The 21,256-nt window shown below is 41.1% G+C and overlaps 1 protein-coding gene and 1 long non-coding RNA gene across 2 annotated transcripts; one reads left to right on the plus strand and one right to left on the minus strand.

Moving 5' to 3' along the window:
- Window positions 1-1,469: 1,469 nt before the first annotated feature.
- Window positions 1,470-14,020, minus strand: LOC124275819. Its single transcript, XR_006898359.1, has 3 exons — window positions 14,009-14,020; window positions 11,632-11,634; window positions 1,470-1,581 (listed from the first exon to the last, which is right to left on the minus strand). It is a non-coding gene; the product is annotated as an uncharacterized LOC124275819 (long non-coding RNA).
- LOC124275817 (uncharacterized oxidoreductase TM_0325-like) lies at window positions 9,022-19,168 on the plus strand. Its single transcript, XM_046711499.1, has 9 exons — window positions 9,022-9,172; window positions 10,576-10,715; window positions 12,854-12,946; window positions 13,736-13,874; window positions 14,515-14,555; window positions 15,004-15,073; window positions 16,517-16,553; window positions 17,668-17,743; window positions 18,450-19,168. The coding sequence occupies exons 1-9, from the start codon at window positions 9,136-9,138 to the stop codon at window positions 18,603-18,605; spliced, it is 789 nt and encodes a 262-aa protein (XP_046567455.1). The 5' UTR covers window positions 9,022-9,135; the 3' UTR covers window positions 18,606-19,168.
- Window positions 19,169-21,256: the final 2,088 nt, after the last annotated feature.

A 21,256-nucleotide genomic window follows, 5' to 3' on the forward strand; every position in this document is an offset into this window, starting at 1 on the left:
TATCACTCCTGCTTGACAACGGGACAAGAATCTGTATCGAAACGTCACACTCACGAAATAAAGAAGCTGTTATCCATAAGATTTGTTCTATATTATCACACAGCTTGTTGTCAGCAATATTACACCTATATCTGGCATATTACAGCTGTATCATTTAAATAAAGCATTCATCTGTGACATAAGGTTAGGACATGAAAACATATTTTGCCTCACACATAAATGTCGATTTTTGATTGGCTTAGCGCTTTTCTATTATTTTCAATGTACCCCGCTTACAAGCGAGTAACATTTTCTATGTACCCCGCTGGGAATACCGAACTCATTTGGTACTTCGTAGTAGTAATTCTTTATCTCGAATAACGTTGTATTACGTATGATGCACGGAAATTACCGATGTTTTGCGAATGCAATTCGGTGGAAGAGAGACAACTCTAAAGTTGTTTTTCTTGTCTTGTCATCTGGTACTCCATACTATGATCCGATACCCGTGCTTCAAACAGTTCAGAATTACCATTGAGGTGTATTTGAAGATAAATACGTTGTTCACTGGTCCCTGGGTTGATGTACCCTCGATGTTTCTTCATGTTCTAAACAAACATCAAGGGTACATCGGCCCATGTCCCCCTCGAGACCAGTGGACAACTTTTAATATAGTCCATACCCCCCATGACCCAAGTATGCAAATTAGATAACGGAATTATTTTCTGAGTGAACACATTTTCATTGAAGTGCTAAATATCAGTGACATTTATACCAGAGGTATAGTCAAATGACGCAGAATAGTTGTTAACTTGTTACGGTTATTTTAGTTTTAATTATTCGGCCAAACTCTGTTTTTTAATTCTGTTGTTAGTTTTGATGGTTATTTCTCCAAAAAGAAACAGCAATGTGAACATGATAAATTGAATTCATCACTCGTATGTGTGCTTTTTTCAAATTTGGTGAATATCACGTTACTTAATCAGTTTTTGGCAATGCAAGCACCATTTCCTCTATAATGCCATCACAGGCCTGTAATCAGCAGACCCGTGAAGATCCGGGGTAGAATAGGTCTTCAGCAACCCATGTGCTTGCCATAAAAAGGCGACTATCTTGTCGTAAGAGGCGACTAACGGGATCGGGTGGTCAGTTTCGCTGACTTGGTTGACACATGTCATCGGTTCCCAATTGCGCAGATCGATGCTCATGCTGTTGACCACTGGATTGTCTGGTCCAGACTCGATTATTTACAGACCGCCGCCATATAGCTGGAATATTGCTGAGTGCGGCGTAAAACTAAACTCACTCACTCACTGTAATCAGCAATATTACAGCTACCGTATTTCCTCAAATAAGCGCCGGGTGTAAAGCAGCTTCCTTACAATTAATGTAATTCCACCCAGTAAGAGCAAAGGCGTCGGGCCTCTAATAAGGGCCGGGCCAGGAAGTCCATTGAAAATATAAACTCCCCGGGCGCTTTTTGGAGGAAATACGGTATATTATCATAGGCATGTAATCAGCAGTAATACAGCAATGTCAGAGAGACATTATAGTTAGCGTTATGACTGCTATATTACTAAAGGCCTGTAAGAAGCAATATTACTTGCATATTACTGAGAAGATATTTTCTCAATAAAAACACTAATCTATTTCAAATGCTGTTATTTATCATACACTTGATGTCATAGACTATCGTAGGATAGTGAGCAATTACAATGTCACCATTTGCGAAGTAACGAGCATTTGTTATCTAGAAAGCTTGCCCCTTCCGTTCAGATTGACAAAACACATTTCAGTTGGTTGGTTGATTTTTAACGCCGCACTCAGCAATATTCCAGCTGTATCGTGGCGGTCTGTAAATAATCGAGTCTGGACCAGGGAATCCAGTGATCAACAGCATGAGCATAGATCTACGTAACTGGGATACGATGACATGTGTCGGCCAAGTCAGCGAGTCTGACCACCCGATCCCGTTAGTCGCCTCTTACGACATGCATCGGTTGCTGGGGCCCGATCCACAAAGCGTTCGTAGCGCTAAGAACATCGTATAACCTATCGTAACTTTAAGACACAAATCTAAGCGATCCACAAAGCTATCTTAGTGAAAACATCTCGTAAAGTTAAGAGAAAATTTAAGAACGGCCAGCGCTTATCGTAAATCAAACATTTCTGTCGTAACTTGGGAATTAAGATGGCTGCATATTTTCTGCTCGGCTTAGTTGAAGAAGAGTCAAAACCATCACGACCAAGGGTATTTCAGGACCGAACTCGGGTTCTCGATACGCTGGATGATGACAGCATAGTCCGGCGATATCGTCTACCACGTCATGCCAGTTTTGAGCTTGTAAACTCACTATCACCATATCTTGCTTTCCAAACCGAGCGTTCTCATGCATTGTCGCCGGAAACACAGGTTTTAATTTCCCTCAGATATTATGGTAAGGGGTCGTTTTTCTCTGAGCTAGCTGACCTGCATGGGGTATCCCAGTCCACTGTGTCACGGGTATTTACCCGCACAAACGATGCTATTGTCAAACATATGAAACAAATATCATTCCCAAAGACAGCATCCGACCAACGAGCCACCAAGGAATCCTTCTATAACATTGCTAGATTTCCAAAGGTGCTTGGGTGTATCGATGGAACTCTTATCCCTATTATGCGACCCAGCGATGACGAAGAAGATGTTTACGTGTGCAGAAAGGGTTTCCATGCCGTAAACGTTCAAGCTGTCTGTGACGCAGAACTAAGGTACGTGACACTACTTAGAAACTAACTACTATAGCCCAAAACGTCCATATTTAATGCGTTATGCTTTCAGCATATGTATACTACCCGTATTCAAACATGGTGGCAAATCATAATGTAAAACTTCGAAGGATACACACCTTGTTTACTCCATTAATGACCTTGACAGTGACCAGAGGTGCCACCTATTCGTTTTCATAACCAATCATTACGCAAGGCCCAATATGGGTTATGCCATGAGGTCCAAAAAAGGTTGCTTTTGCCGTTTTAGAAAGTAATTACATGACTTTAGTCAATAATGAATGCATGGTTGATGAAATAATTATAATTTTAATCCAAAGGTTCACAAGTGTGGTGTCAAATTGGTCAGTTCATGACTCGTTTATGCTTCAAAACGGCTGGGATTGACGGATGGCTGCTAGGTGATTCAGGGTAAGCATGCATGCATGCGTGCGTACATACATACATACATACATACATACATACATACATACATACATACATACATACATACATACATACATACATACATACATACATACATACATACATACATACATACATACATACATACATACATACATACATACATACATACATACATACATACATACATACATACATACATAACATTACAAGTAGAATAAAAATTTAAAGTTGAATTGAAGACAGCAGTGTTTAATCAATCAGGAAATGAAATTTTATTTCACCCTTTAGTTGATATGTATTATTGTAGTATTCATGTTGACTTTATGTTCTTAATGGTATGGCTTATTTATACTTTTTTATTACTTTTCCATCAGATATGCCTGTCGCCCATGGCTGCTTACACCAAAAGTCAATCCAACCACACCTTCTAAGGAGCGGTACAACACTGCTCACTGCAGAACCCGCAATACTGTGGAGAGGGCTTTTGGACTCATCAAATCCAGGTTTAGGCATGTGCAAGTTCATACATTATTCTTTCAAAGCTATTATAACGCTATTTGAGATGCTCATATATTGTAAAGCTTACTTTTTGGCTAGTGACAGATTGAGATGTAATAATATAACACAAGCATAATGTGATATTATTGATACTCAAACTTCTTAGTAAATGAAAGACATGATCCGTCAAGAATACTTCAATATATAAGAACAATTTGACTAGTAAAATTGGTCTTTATGCTGAACAAATAACAATGTTTTGTTTATAGGTGCCTACATAAATCAGGTGGCTGTCTCCCATTCAACCCAAAGAAATGCCATCAAGTTGTGTATGCAACCTGTCAGTTACACGATTTCTGCATCAACCTCAGATTGCCACCTCCTCCAACACTGGAAGACCTTACCCACGAAGATGGGATATCTTACCAGGGACCTCTAAATGATGGTCTCAAAGTTCAACAAGCTGTCATAAAAAACTGCTTTTCTTAATAATGGTGTCATTGGGCAGAATTATGATAAATAATAACAATAGGTACAAGAACAGTCTGATTTTTAAATTGTTGTGCAAATGCATATTCTGTCAAAGAAACTGAATGATTGGGGACACATTGAGTTCAGATTGGCCAGTCTGGTGCAGAGAGGTGATATAGGCAAACTTCTGCTCCTCAATGTGTAGTCTCTTCTTTTGAACTTCAAGCAGGTCCTTAAGGACGTTCAGTTTCTCCCTCTCTATCATAACAATAGTATCCTTATCTCAAATATAGTTTCATGTTATATAGCACAAGTCTGACACCAGGAGATATTTCCCATCCATCAGTATAGCAAATACACACAAACAAGTTCTTTAGCAAAATACAATTTCCATCTATGTATGTTTTGAAACTTCATGAATAACAGTACATATCACTGAGAGTCTTTGAGGCAATCAAGTGTGCAACTGCCTCAACTGCATCAACTGCAATAAAGATACACATCATTTGATTTTGAAATGTGGACGTAGACATGAAAACATAATCACAAGAATCCGAAATTCTGAGTAAAGACATTTTACTATTAAATGTATACCACCCATCTTCTCTCTCAATGTGAAACATGAACACACAGAGAGAGTGGACTATCAAGTCATCAAACCTGTGATACTATGATATTGTAGATATGATGTCATATTATGTTGTGATAGATTACTTGCTTGAAACTGTCATAATTCTCTCTCCACACAGAACCCTATAACTGTCTTGTCCTAAACTTAATGAGCCTTATATCCATGATGTACATATTAACAATTCTTGGGGAACATCATCTGCTGACAACAAACTCTCTGAGTAGGTAGGCAGACTGTAGGCCCCATCACGTGGCAAATCAGGCAGTACTTGGAGAGTCTCAGGGGTGGCTGGAGTAGTGTCTGTAAGTAAAACATTTATTGTAATAACAATTGAGAAATTTTCATACAATCAAAAAGGAACAATCTACCAAAGGTATGGTAACTCATCTGCATTATTATTCAAATTTTTAAATCAATTTTAATTACATCGGTTCCTTACCTTTTCATATTCACCTTATTTTCCTCACTTTCAATGCCGACGTCACAACCTTGAATAATGCATGAAGGCAGGAATGATACAACCTGAAATGAAATTGTTAAATTACAATTCAACAGCAACTGTATACACTGTAAACAATATGCCCAGATGTATTTCATATATCTTAATAAAGACACACGTGAAATTCATGTTTCAGAAAGGACTGTAGGCTCACCCGCTGTTACATTTCTGTCAGGCTTGATGGTGGAGGCCCCCCTCCAGTTTTGTTTGCCTCCCTCCTCCTTTCTGCCGCCTTTTTCCTTGTTTGACTCCTAATGAAAGAGTTGAATAAGAGTAAACACAATCACACTGTCCTGCAGATTACACTTGTATTATTAATGTATACTTTGCGTATCGTTCACATGTGGTTTCATGAAACTAATTTCATCATCAACATTTAGTATTTTAAACCTAAGTAAAACTGACATAATAAATATAAATGATTTATTTATTTCATGAAATGTATATATGCAAACGTTTTTAAAGGATATGTCTTGTTCATTGAATTTGTTTATGTTGTGTTATAGACAAAACAATGGCGTATAATCATTGGCCAGGTGCGCGTTTGTCACAAATGTTTTGAGTATCATTGTTTTCGATAATACCGTGAACAAATCATCACTGAAACATAGTGTCCTTATCAACAGCAAATTCTCTCAAAGTGATCTGAGTTACAATGACTAATCGTTAAGCATAACGGAGTGATGCCCCCTTATCTTTATAAGCGTATGAACTTTTGTAGTCATTCGACGTCATAGAGGAAAATCTATTTTCAACACATATTGCGAGTCATTTTTTAAAGGTCACATGCAACCAAAAAATCAAACATAATTAAAACACAATTATCACTTATTCATGACATATAATATACTTTGCTGGTTATGAAAAAACATATAAACAAAATTATAAGCGTACAATCGCAAATCAAAAGTGCAATATTGTGTACTTGGGTTTACTTCCCAAGAAACGAAGCAGCCCGGATACCGAACCCAGTAAGAGCGGGTGGGTGTGCACTCAAGTGTAACGGCTGGTTCATTTGCCGATGCCCTCACGGCTCATTGTGTGTGTATATATAGAGATGTTGGGTTTTGTAAATACATGCTCATTTCTTGTGTATAACATTTTACAATCAACAGACATCATAACATGTCATGTGTTCAAGTATCACACCTGCCTGTCTGTGTAATTACATAATGTGACAGAGACCGAACTCGGGCCATAAATCAATGCATTTTGTTTATGGTGTATAGCCTGATTGCATGTTGTCAGTGATAGCAGCTGTGTATTGAATATTGTCATTAGCAGACAGGCAGGCAGACACACAGGTGTCAATAAAACAAGACATTGAGTTTTGTCTGTGACAACGACATATCTATATCACAGTTAGAAATTCTGTCAACGCTAAATAATGACATTGCTTTCAAGTATCGAACTGAGAAAGTGACTCGGTAAGAAGAACGTGTGGTGAAATAGACAAATGAAATTATATAAACAGTTAATTTACTGTCATAGCATATAAAAAGCTCGCGCCTGTGAGATATCAACAAAACATTAGAAAAATAGCTCACACCAAAGCCTTCACCGAGTATTCACCGGACAACCCGCTTCCAAGCTGCGCGAACCTATTTCACTGCGCACGTGCTATGAGCGCAGCCCAGCTGTTGAAAAAAGTTTTCCCCCGAAAAGTCGGGGGAAAATTAGTGAAACGTTTGAACTCCGATTTCGCGCGGTTTTTTTCATCGCGTTATTTTTCAACTTTATAAGTTGAATTTGCATTTTTGACGATTTGTTTCGGTAAGTCCATACCGAAACGTATCAGAATCTGCAAAGTTGTGTTTTACGTTGCATGTGACCTTTAAGATTGAGTGTATAACGTCAAACATATGCACACAAACCAATGTAATACGTACTTATGTCGTTCAGATATCAGACAGCATTTTGTTCGTTCACACTTTCCGTAAAGGTGCCAAATTAAAAATATAGTAGCACAGTACTTTTATCAGTGCACGATAAACAGCGGAGAAATTTACTGTTTTAACGCATAGCTAAATTCGGGATAACATAGCAGTGTCTATTTTTCAAACAGCCTACGTATTTGCACTTGAGTTTACACTATGGTATAGTCAATTTCATACTCTACATTTCTGTGTAATTTTATAGCTATAGGTAGATCCAATGCTGCGCAAACGAAATGTTCACTTTTCCAGGAAGTTTAATGACGCTCTAATGATACCCCAGGACCTTCATAATAAGTTAATGACGCGCTAATGACAACACGACGTCATTTAAACCTTAGTACAACAGAATGTAATGACACATTAGTTAATGACACGTTACTTAATGAACGTTTTATGGCTCGTTAATGCTTCATTAAAGTTTGATACAACCGGGTCCTGTTCTAACCCGGATTGTCACAAGTAAAACCCATTTCAGTATTTGAATCCCCATGTAGCATCATCAAGGCCTTCTTACGTCACACGGTGTCCGTTCAAAAGAGACCAGTAAGACACCATCGGCGTGATGGGCGAACGCTTTAACCACTGGGTACTTCTTACACACTCAGTATATTTTGATCAATTCTTTGACTATCGGATTTTACATCATTGTCCTGTGTATTTCAGAAACGGATCCTCAGTTGCTGTTCTGATGTCCAAGCCGCTGCCATCATGTTTGTCAACATTTAAAATAAAACATCCCTACGAAATTGTTTTGGTTGGTGTTCAATGGCTTATACCTGTCGCTTACTGTTTCGCGTTCATCGTTGAAGAGCTACCATGATCAGCCTATTTCCTCTTTTGAGTGTGTCAGTTGAGTTAAACAGTAACTGAATCCAGCGTGGTCAGCGTATTAATTGTTACAGTCCGTTTGAGTCAGAAACGGACCGATGAATTGCAAATTTTATCATTGTACAAAATTGCCACATAAATAGAAATAGTACACATGTTTATCATTTACTAATACCCAACAGCTTTCTTATATTTGAAAATGTTCCGGACTCCACCAAAAAAGTTCTTTAAGAAACTATCATTACAATTTTGACACAGTTCACTATTTGTTACGAGGGAGGAGTGCAGAGAAAGGGACAGCCAGGCGTGCGAGAAAGGATGGAGACGGCACAGCACAGGCTAATGAATCAATAACTTGGTGGGCACTTGTGCACGTGTTTCTCTAACACCTGGCTGTCCCAGGTTAAGGTTTTCACCATAGGCCGCCGGTTTGTTAAACAACAAATAATAGGTAACGTGTAAATATTTAAGATTAGCCCGGAATCGGAGCATCAAAATAAATACGGATCAGAAAATTCAAAGTTAACCACACATAAATATGCTGAAACTGTAGGGAAGCAATCGTATTTATATACAGTACATATTGGTGGCGAGATTGTATTGTTAACAATGGAACCAAAATATATGAATGGACAGTGTGATATGTGCAAGGATAAACTGGTAAATTATGTAACGTGACAATAGCTATAACACACGTGAATAAGCATTATATTAATTATAAAAATATGTTTCTATACTTTGGGAAGAGCCAGTGCAAGTCTAGGTCTCTCGACTCCAAGGTTCTACCAGATAAAGCGGCTTTTTCTGATGGCGGATTGAAGCAATAACAGTGCAGTGTGTGTCAGGTCACTTTGACTGACACACTTGCAGTTCGGCTGCACGAGCCTTCCCTGTAGGCCGTGAGAGCCACAGCCTCGCTCTGATCGAATTCGTCAGAATCGGCGAAATGATTGGTTAACTCTAACATGACTACTTCCACAGCAGCCTGCATGGCATCGGAGACCTCCGTTTACCCTTTAGAATTTACATAATTTACCTCGAGGAGGTCAGTGATTCATATAGATGTTCCCGTCAGTTGTTCCCCAGCCAGATATTCGAGACAGCACAAGCACGCGATGGCGAGCTTCGTGGGCCGAGTTGTACTTATTACGGGTAAATATGAAAAAACATTTTCCTGCACAGAGACTTGCATGTAGAAGGCTGTACACTCAAACCCTCCCAGGAACGCTAACAATGCGTCGGGGAGTTATATGGAGCAAGAAATATGGAGATTGTTTATTTTTGTTATCGCCTTGCTAAATGTGCAGTATCATCGTTACACTGCACAAATGGGGCCATTTAACTCAAGCAGACGACAATGCTACAGGTTTCTATAATTCAATTCATGTTCCGTTCTGTGCCTATAAATGCAATTGATATATGTTTTTAGAAATAGTGCAGATTTCAATATGTGTCTGCGAATGAGCTGGGTTTATAGGTGAGGTGAGGTGAAATTGGGTTTTACGTCGTGCTTGAGAATATTTCGCTCATATGACGACGTGCATGCGTGTGTATGTGTATGTGCGGCTGCTTGTACTAGCCCAGATTTAAGCTGTTTTTTTAGTGCCAGCCCACTGTGATACCATGTCGCAGTGAAGCATGAATACCCGACTCAGACACATTATACTGACTCCGAGCCGACCAGTCCTCTCAGGGCGGACGCTCTAACCACTACACCACGGAGGCGGTCGCTGGGTTTATAGACGCACTGAAGTACAGAATAGTTTTAGTACCTATATTGGCTTGTGAGTGAATGAGTTAGTGAGTGAGCGAGTTCGCGAACGAGCTGAGGTCAGCTATTTTATTGTGTGAGCTGAAAGAGGGAAGAAACCGACATTCACCAAGGTAGGTGGGTATTGGCTTCGAATGCACGATCAGCGAATCCTTGCAGAGCCAAGGGAAGAAAGTTTGCTCAGCGAATTATAAAACCAACTGGTTCGAATCCCGTAAACGAATCTTGTAAAGGTATCCAGAATCCGCTCCATACAAATGACAAAAATACTTACTTTGTATAATGACCGCCTCCGTGGTGTAGTGGTTAGAGCGTCTGCGGAAGGTCGCGGGTTCGATCCCCGGCCGCGTCATACCGAAAGACGTTGTTATAGTACTTGTTGGTCCCTGCCTGGCGCTCGGCATTAATGGGTACAACAAAGACTGGTCGGCTGGGAGTCAGTATAATGTGTCTGAGTGGGGTATTCATGCTTAACTGCGGCATGGTATCTCAGTGAGCTAGCACTATAAAACTAGCGAAATATTCTTAAGTGCGACGTTAAACCCCATTTCACCTCATCTACACTGTATAATTGCTAAATATAAGGTCTACTGATGGCTTACATAATGTGTATTTATGTATGTATTCGCTGTTAAGTGATATCGAGTTATTAATGTTGATGAATGTCTCTATTGCTCCACATGGTACATTATTGACAAAACTGTTCACTGTTAATGCCAAGTCAGGTTTGTGGAATGTTGTTTTTTCAATGTTTCTAATGACATCCTATTTCTCCATTCTCCAGGAGCGAGTGCCGGGCTTGGAGAGGGGACGGCTTTGCATTTTGCCAAAAAGGGAGCCAAACTCGCGCTAACGGGACGAGATAATTCGAGACTTGAAGATGTCGCTAAGCGATGCATGGCGTGTGGGGTACCTGCTGATAACGTGAGTGTTGCGAGAAACAACTTGCTATTTTGTACACTCCTAGGACATTAACTATTATCACTGAAAACGCAAAAGTTATCTGTCGCGGCGGGGTGAAACCGCAGAAACGGAACAGCCACTATCTCGTCGTGAACGGGATACACATGCCTGATGAAAAATGACGTGAAACAGTTGATGATTAAAGTGTACGATTTTTTCCGTGCTGAAGCCGAAAGGGGCAAACCATTTTATGCCATTAATAAATTCCGTAAGCGGACAGCAAAAGCTTTAGGAGTATCAGCAAGGGTACTGACAAATGTTCTGGAACACAAACATTGTGAGGGTGATGCGAAGCAGGTAGGGGTCGTGTCAAAATCACACAAATTAAAACATTTGGACAACTTTCAAAAAAACCTTGTAAGGCAGTCTATCAACAAGCTTTATTCTGAAAACAAATACATGTCGCTGACAATTTTTAAAAAGCATTTGAAGCAAGAACACAACCTCAGAGTATCAAAGTACACACTCTGGCGACTCTTACACTCTTTCGGGTATCGTTATAAGAAAATTTCGGGGGAGAATAGGTCAGTACTCTGTGAACGCCCTGATATCGTTCGCTTGAGAAATAATTTTCTCAGGGTTATAAAGAAGAATCGCGAGGAAGGGTTCGAGCCAGTGTACTTGGACGAGACCTGGGTCATTGCCTCGCACACTGCCAGCAGTCAGTGGGTACCCAATGGGGGTGATAAGGGGTCACGTAGAAAGCTGCCTCTTGGGAAAGGAGAGAGACTAATCATTCTCCATGCTGGTTGCTCCAGCAAAGGCTTTCTCCCAGGCTGCGACTTGGTATTCAGGGCAAAGTCCACAGATAACAGAGACTACCATTCCGAGATGAATGGTGCCGTTTTCCTCGATTGGGTTAAAAACAAGTTGGTACCAGCTCTACCAGAGAAGTCTTTTATCGTAATGGACAATGCCCCATACCACAGCGTGCAGGACCCCGACAGTAAAGCCCCGACATCGAACAGTCGAAAAGGTGATATGATATCATGGCTCGACAAATTTCAGATCGCACGGCCTTCAAAGGCAACGAAGCCTCAGCTATATGAAATCATAAAACCCACAAAGGTGAACCTTTCTACAAAGTTGACAGTTACATAAAAAGTAAGGGTCACGATATTCTGCGACTTCCATCCTATCACTGTGACCTTAACCCTATTGAAATGATATGAGGTATTGTCAAAGGAGATGTTGCCAGATCAAACACAACTTTTAGATTACGTGACGTAGAGGTTTTGGTTAAGGAATCCCTTAACAAAATCACGACTGAAACTTTGCAAAACTATGTCAACAAGATCGCTAACGTCATCGAACAAGGTTACTGGTCTCGGGATGGCTTACAACAGGCAACTGTGGCACCACTTGTCATCCCTTTAAGTCGTGACTATGACACTACGACAGACGAGGAACCGACAGGTCTCCCGGAATAGATTTTGAGATGTCCCCTGTCATGACTGGCTGTTCCGTTTCTGCGGTTTCACCCCGCCGCGACAGATAACAACTTTTGCGTTTTCAATGATGATAGTTTCTAAAACAACTTTTTGGGTGGAGTCCGGAAATTTTCAAATATAAGAAAGCTGTTGGATATTAGTAAATGATGAACATGTGTACTATTTATATTTATGTGGCAATTTTGTTCAATGATAAAATTTGCAATTCATCGGTCCGTTTCTGACTCAAACGGACTGTAAATTCGTATCGATAACCGACTACCCGTGTAAATCCGGGTGTGAGGCTGCTAACAGGATCGAATGGTAAAACTTGCTAGCTCGGATAAAGGATGTCATCGAAGAAGTATACTGAGCATATAATTCAGTACAATACATAAAATAACAATAGATACATTCAACGTGACAGTGGTTAGAAAGCTGCAGAAATGAAGGCGATACTATCATCGTATGTCATAGTATCCTAATTGCGTAGATCAATACTCATGAAGTCAGTCACAGGACTGTCTGGTCCAGACTCGATTATTTACAGCTGACGTCATCTGGCATAGACACGTACACTTAACACAACAAGAAAAGCAACAATTACAGAGCCGAGGAACACTGAAGGTGAGAACACGAAGCATGACTTATGATCTGTTTGATTTCCAGATTCGGACTATTTCTGGTGACCTGACTGACTCGGCGTTCAGGAAGGACACCATTGAAAAGACGGTCGCCAAGTTTGCCAGGCTCGATGTACTGGTACGTGTACGAGTGCGATCGTTGGGTGGCGTTTCCAGCCTGAATACGTATATGTGTGACTTTAGTCTGCCCCGGTGAGTTCCGAATGCATAAAAACACCTAAAACATATTTATAATGCTTTTCTTAGCGTGATTATTTTGGTTTCTCTTGAATATGTTTGCTTGTTTGGGGTTATGTGAAACATTTAGATGTTGTAGTGGTACAGTTGGTGACTGCGCCATCTAGGGTCGATGTACAAAAGGAAGTACAAATCTTGTGTTACAGAAATATATCTTTAAGAAAAGCTAAATATTTTGAAAAGTGCTTTGGTTGTGACTTACAATCACAAGCATTGTGTAGTGTTGCCCAAACAACACATGTATCCTTTACAGTGATGTGTGTGGAATATCATGAAAATCAGTCCCAGAACTGAAGGCCGAGAATGACCTCCCGGAAGATATCCATTATCCATCTGCGCAACCGGATGCTCAAAGTGACGTCATCAGTATCCGCAGTTTTGGCCACCGCTCCAGCAGGAAGACAGACGACCGCGTGCTGTCGGCACCTGGACCTAGCGACCATATTGTGGTCTGTCATTTACCCGTCAAAATCGACAGAATCGTCTACACTGGGAAAGAAACGAGGGCCACTGGCAAGGTCACAACTAGGTACGATATCTGTGGTGTTTTGGCAACATGTACACCATCGTAATCTATACTAAGGATGCGTTTTGATTTGTGGTTACACATGTATGACCGGGTATAAGTGTTGATCACCCGGGCGTCTCACCTGACCTACCTGTAATGCAGGTGAACAACGCTGGTGTGGTCTTCCCTGGGGAGTCCATGGGAATGTCGGAGTCCGACTACGATAAGTCGATGGACCTCAACATGAAGGTGCCCTTCCTCCTGTCACAGCTGGCAGTCCCCCACTTGGAGAAGTCGCAGGGTAGGTGCATCTGGGGCAGACGCAGGGTGGGTACAACGAGAGATGAAGGTGGGTATGCATCTGGAGAAGACGTAGATGGGTACATCTGGGGTGAGACAGGGTGGGTACATCTGGGGGTGAGACAGGGTGGGTACATCTGGAAGAGCTGCAGGGATGCTTCTGGAGGAACATATTGGAATACACGAATGAGTACGTCAGGTGGAGTGGGGTGCGTATAGCCCGTTTATCTCCAGATGAGAAGGATGAATTCCAAAATAACTCAAAATCGGAAAGGGAAGGAGACGTACGTAGTCTAGGCAGAACCGAATATCACGATTGCTACACAGGACCACCAGGCTGCTAATTCATCCACAGATGCGGTCAAAAATGTCCCAAACTCTACACATGACATGAAGTAATGAGAAAGAGCGAGAAGGAGTGGGTGGGTTCGGTGACTAGACTAAGCTCTGAGCTCGATGTCATTGTGGACAAGTGCGATATTTGTTCTGAAGAAAAACAGTTAAATATTTCATTACCTTTAACATGCAAACAATAACCCATGCTCGGCCTACCCACTTAGTGTAGCACATTGTCGTAAAACGTGAAATGGTGTAATGCAATGACCAAAATACAGGCGAACTAAGCTTTTTTCTCCTTGCAGGGAACATTGTAAATATATCAAGTCTTTGCGGGACCAGGGCGGTGAGTCCAACTATGTTTGTGGTATGAATGGTTTGGTCACAGTTCTTCAATTCCTGAGTCATTGAGGATCCGTATAAGAATTGATCTCCATCAACCCACGCTTTTCGTTGGAGCTACTAACTGGATCGGGTGGTCAAGCTTGATGACATGATTGACACAGCTTATCGTATCGGTATAGTCGAACCTCATTTGCGTTTTCTCAATTATTGTTCGGATGAACGAAGTTCCGGGCACCTGAGTCACCTCTCAGATGACCAGAGTTACCTCCCCTTCCCAAATTCTTCGGAGCGAAAACAAACTAAAAGATTCACAGTTCAATAATTTAATGATTAAATTGTGTAAATTATTGTAAATTGTAATTTGAGAGAAAACATTGCAGAGAGCGAAATAGCGATTGTTACAATCATCTCTCGTTAATGGATTGCTGATCGAGTCACATGTGTTGCAGATGCCGGAGGTTGGGATCTACTGTGTCGCCAAGGCCGCCCTTGACATGTTCACTCAGTGCCTGGCTTTGGGTGAGTGTCTTGGTGGGTGGGTGACTGTCGATGGCTGGGTGTCTGTGTGGAGTGACGGTCGATGGCTGGGTTTCTGTGTGGAGTGATTGTCGATGGATGAGTATCTGTGTCGAGTACCTTGGTGGAGTCATCTCTGGGTTTGGTGACTGTGCGTAAGGGTTAAATTGGGTGGAGTGACCGTGTGGGAGGGTTGACTTGGGTGGAGGAACTGTGTGGGAGGGTTGACTGTGGGTTTTATCTATAAGGTTTTTTTGTGTGGGTAGAGTGATCTCTTGGCTGGTTGACTGAATTAAGTGGGGTTACAGTTTGCGTGGATGACTGTTTGAATGTTGAGATTGATAATGTGGGTTGAATGTTTTGGTTCGTTGATCACTTGTCTGGGTTTTCTAGGTGGGTGACTGAAAGGAGCGCTGTGTGTTTGGTTGGGAGACTGTTTTGAGTGGACAGACCTTTTTGAGTGGGTGTGGGGTGACTGTATGTCAGAAGAGGTAACTGGGTTCGCGTTAGATGTGGTGGGAAGGGCGGAGTAACTGCTTGCGACGTGGGGTGACCGACCCATAGTGTTGGAAGGTTGTTCCAGCGATGCGTGCGTTAGTTGTAATGAAACATTGATTTAGGGGTTCGTATAATTAGATCAGATCCGTCGTCTGTGTATTTTGCACATAAGGACACTTAGAGGATACGTCTGTCAAAATCATCAGTTCATCCTGTTCAGGGGAGACAATTCGAAACAACGTTCTCCTTGGAATGTGTGTTGCCTTTAGTATGTTTTAGTGTGACAATTACTGATATTAAATTTAGATTCTCGTTTGAGCATCCGTTGACGGCATATTGGATAACAAACTGACACCCTAACACATTGCCTGACACTGGCCACTTAAGTAGGCGTGACCCAAAGTCGAGCATGCAGCTTCCATGTTAGACTAATACTTAGTCTCTGAATATATATAATTTTGATAGTAACAAACAAGCCCATTTAAATTGAAAAGGAGCCCCAGTGAGACCAGAGATTCAGAACCTGAGGAAATTGACTTATTTAGGGCTTTAGCACTGCAGAGAGGGCTAGGCAGTAGGGAAAATAGTGTGGTTCAGGGACTGGGACTGTGAGACAGACTACTTCCATGTTTGAAACACACTCACTGTTGACAGAAATTCAATCATCTGCTATTACCCCCCATGACCGGAAAATGCACATCCCGATAACAGTGAATAAAAAATCTATAATTGGGATGACAAACTCTGAACTTGAATCAGATTCTTCTGTTTTGGTCAATGACAACACATAGCATATATCTATTTGTCATCATATGCAAACCCACTGAGCCGAAACTGGGTGCCAACCAACCATGTGTATATTTAGTCACACCCACGGACTATAAGTATTTATGTTTGTGTTCATCGTAACATGACATGTGTTTACGAAGGTTGTTTTTTCCTCTGCAGAGCTCGCGCCCAAAAAGGTTCGGGTGAATTCTGTGAGGTAAGAATTTCCTCTCTTCAGCAATGACACATCAGTTGGGTGTGCGAGTCTGATTAGGCCAAATACAATGTTGTGGTTCCGATTACACCTCTTTAAAATTAGGGTAGGTAAGTAGGATTTTTTAATACATTTTTTAAGCAGTAAAGTACAAACTAATAACACATTTATCAATGTGTAATTGTTTAGTTAACCAAGCTCTCGGCCATCATGTCGACTTTCTCTATCAGAATGACCGATGTCTGTTGGTGCCGGGAAAAAACAATGGTATCAGAACGGTTATCTTATTCATACTGCTTATAAAAATAGGGTCGGCACCAGAATTCAAGGGTCTGTCGGGGAATCGGAACCACAACTTTTTTTATGCCTTAATAATGTGTTACTTGTGTGTATCCCTACAATGTAGCATAGATTTTGGCAGACATATGCCACACACACTTACAGGGGGGCTATGACCCAACGATCTGCCTGTTTTCGATTGTCACTACTGTCAAAGTGAGACGTTGTCCGCATCTGTTCCTAAATTATATACATCACACGAAATGTGAAGTTGAAATATATATATTACTCAAAAGAAGTTAGAGACCATTCTCCCGTTCCTCAAAGCCATCGTAGCGCTAAGATGATCGTAACTCCCATACTTTAACATAAACTTACGACAGTAGTGGCGCTAAGATGATCGTAACTCCCATACTTTAACATAGACTTACGACAGTAGTAGCGCTAAGATGATCGTAACTCCCATACTTTAACATAGACTTACGACAGTAGTAGCGCTAAGATGATCGTAACTCCCATACTTTAACATAGACTTACGGCAGTAGTAGCGCTAAGATGATCGTAACTCCCATACTTTAACATAGACTTACGGCAGTCGTAGCGTTAAGATCGCTTTGAGGAACGGAGCCCATATTCTTTCCTAATTATACCCTTGATGGGTAATGGTAGTCTCACTTAATGCTCTAACACAACAAGAAATCTACTCTAAAGGAGTGCTATTTGTTAATATCGACACAGCCACTCACAAATCATTCACAGCTCAGAGTTCAGTAGTAAACTCTCTCAGTCACTATCAAACGCCAAACTGGCATCTAAGCTCCACACACCTTTGTTTCAGCCCCAGCACTGTGGCGACTTCGATCTTCGGACGAGAGGGTTCTGCCCTCCACGGCAAAGACGACGAGATACAGAAGGTCAGCAACTGCGGCGTTAAGCATCCATTATGTACAGCGTTGATGCTGGTCAGATAGATCTAAACAGTTGTGATGTGTGACGCGACGAAATACACGTCACCTATTATATCAGTAGCATTGTATGTCCGTTCTGACCGCCTCTGTGGTGTAGTGGTTAGAGCGTCCGCCCGGAGAGCGGAAAGTCGCAGGTTTGGTCCCCGGCCGCGTCATACCAAAAGACGTTAAAATATGGTACTTGTTGCTTCCTGCCTGGCGCTCGGCATTAATGGGTACAACAAGGACTGGTCGGATCGGAGTCAGTGTAATGCGTCTAAGTGGGGTATTCATGCTTAACTGAGGCATGGTATCTCAATGAGCTAGCACTATAAAACCAACTTATGTCTGGACTAGTACAAGCAGCCACACATACACACGCATGCACGTCGTCATATGAGCGAAATACTATTAAGTACGACGTTAAACCCCATTTCACCTCACCTCACCTCACATATGTCTGTTGATAGATCATTGAACCTCTGGGTATACTCGGTGACTAACCGAAAGTATGTTCTGGCAATCCAGTGATCAACATCATGAGCATCGATCTACGCCATTGGGTTACCATGACACGTGTCATCCATCTTCAGATTTTGGTGTTGGGGTGATTGTAATGGGAATAGCCCTTGTGGTACTATTTTCCTGAAAGATTATTATTATACATTTACAGTTTTTGGATTCACAAGCCAGTGCCAGCCCCTTTGGCAGATTGGGCACGCCCCAGGATGTGTCTGAGGCTATTGGCTACCTTGCCTCCGACGCTGCAAGCTATGTGACGGGACAGATTCTCTTAGTCGATGGGGGCCGAAGCTGTACCTGCAAGTGAAGAGTAGTATCGCCATCATAGAATAGTTACGTCACGTCTGACGTCGTTATGGCAGCTTGATCTTACAGATTGTTGTCAAAGTACTTAGTATCCTATATAGATACCTATCACACAGCTTAACTTGTTTGAGTGGCATTTTAGAAGTAGGGACCTACAATATTGAACAAATGTTATGGATTACAATGGATTTTATTTGTACAACTCTGGCTTCCACGCCCTATCCTGTGTGTACTCAGTGGCTTTATCATCTTACTACTTAACCAATTATGGCAATTATGTTGTCTCATTGTTACATTCAGTATATATATACATCTCCTCCACTGCATGTATTACTTCTGCTGGACAACGGTACAAGAATCTGTATCGAAAGTCGCACTCACGAAATATAGAAGCTAATATTCATAAGATTTGTTCTATATTATCACACAGCTTGTTGTCAGCAATATTACACCTATATCTGGCATATTACAGCTGTATATTTAAATAAAGCATTTATCTGTGACATAAGGTTAGGACTTGAAAACTTATCTTGCCTCACACATAAATGTCGATTTCTGACTGGCTAAGCGCTTTTCTATTATTTTCAATGTACCCCGCTTACAAGCGAGTAACATTTTCTATGTACCCCGCTGGGAATACCGAACTCATTTGGTACTTCGTAGTAGTAATTCTTTATCTCGAATAACGTTGAATCACGTATGATGCACGGAAATTACCGATGTTTTGCGAATGCAATTCGGTGGAAGGGAGACAACTCTAAAGTTGTTTTTCTTGTCTTGTCATCTGGTACTCCATACTATGATCCGATACCGGTGCTTCAAACAGTTCAGAATTACCATTGAGGTGTATTTGAAGATAAATACGTTTTTCACTGGTCCCTGGGTTGATGTACCCTCGATGTTTCTTCATGTTCTAAACAAACATCAAGGGTACATCGGCCCATGTCCCCCTCGAGACCAGTGAACAACTTATAATATAGTCCATACCCCCATGACCCAAGTATGCAAATTAGATAACGGAATTATTTTCTGAGTGAACACATTTTCATTGGAGAGCTAAATATCAGTGACATTATACCAGAGGTATAATCAAATGACGCAGAATAGTTGTTAACTTGTTACGGTTATTTTAGTTTTAATTATTCGGCCAAACTCTGTTTTTAATTCTGTTGTTAATTTTGATGGTTATTTCTCCAAAAAGAAACAGCAATGTGAAAATGATAAATTGAATTCATCACTCGTATGTGTGCTTTTTCAAATATGGTGAATATCACGTTACTTAATCAGTATTTGGCAATGCAAACACCATTTCCTCTATAATGCCACCACAGGCCTGTAATCAGCAATATTACAGCTACCGCATTTCCTCAAATAAGCGCCGGGTGTAAAGCAGCTTCCTAACAATTAATGTAATTCCACCCAGTAAGAGCAAAGGCGTCGGGCCTCTTATAAGGGCCGGGTCAGGAAGTCCATTGAAAATATAAGCGCCCGGGCGCTTATTGGAGGAAATACGGTATATTATCATAGGCATGTAATCAGCAGTAATACAGCAATCTCAGAGAGACATTATAGTTAGTGTTATGACTGCTATATTACTAAAGGCCTGTAAGCAGCAATATTACTTGCATATTACTGAGAATATATTTTCTCAATAAAAACACTAATCTATTTCAAATGCTGTTATTTATCATACACTTGATGTCATTGACTATCGTAGGATAGTGAGCAATTACAATGTCACCATTTGCGAACGTAACCATTTATTATCTAGAAAGCTTGCCCCTTCCGTTCAGATTGACAAAACACATTTCAGTTGGTTGGTTGATTTTTAACGCCGCACTCAGCAATATTCCAGCTATATGGCGGCAGTCTGTAAATAATCGAGTCTGGACCAGGGAATCCAGTGATCAACAGCATGAGCATAGATCTACGTAACTGGGATACGATGACATGTGTCAGCCAAGTCAGCGAGCCTGACCACCCGATCCCGTTAGTCGCCTCTTACGACAAGCATCGATTGCTGAAGATTCTGTTCTAACCCGGATTGTCACATGTAAAACCCGTTTCAGTATTTGAATCCCCATGTAGCACCATCAAGGCCTTCTTATGTCACGGGCGGAGGGATAGCCTAGTGGTTAAAGTGTTGGCTCGTCACGCCGAAGATCCGGGTTCGAATCCCCACATGGGTACAATGTGTGAAGCCCATTTCTGGTGTCCCCCGCCGTGATGTTGCTGGAATATTGCTAAAAGCGGCGTAAAACCAAACTCAGTCAGTCAGTCTTACGTCACACGGTGTCTGTTCAAAAGAAACCAGTAAGACACCAGGTGTTAGTGATGTTGGGAAATATTTCATTTGCATACTTACAATCAGATAATCGGGCAAAGCAAAGAAACAAAACACCTTTTTGTCCATAATATATAACTCCCGTTATTCTTGTATAATTATACACACAATACATAAAACAAAATTCAAACCTTTTATGTTTATGCAGTACTTCATATTTTAATCTTTTGACACAGATATATGAATAGTTAGGGTAATTAATTTTCTTTTAACATTCGAGGTAAAATAATTACGTCAAGTGCCGTTTTCGTTTGCTTGGGGATGTCACGTTAACCAGCGCAGATCTTGACATTCATGTGTTATTTCTG

Source organism: Haliotis rubra, unplaced genomic scaffold, assembly GCF_003918875.1.
Source record: "Haliotis rubra isolate DU_JTF1 unplaced genomic scaffold, ASM391887v1 Scf203, whole genome shotgun sequence".
NCBI classification, from domain to species: domain Eukaryota; kingdom Metazoa; phylum Mollusca; class Gastropoda; order Lepetellida; family Haliotidae; genus Haliotis; species Haliotis rubra.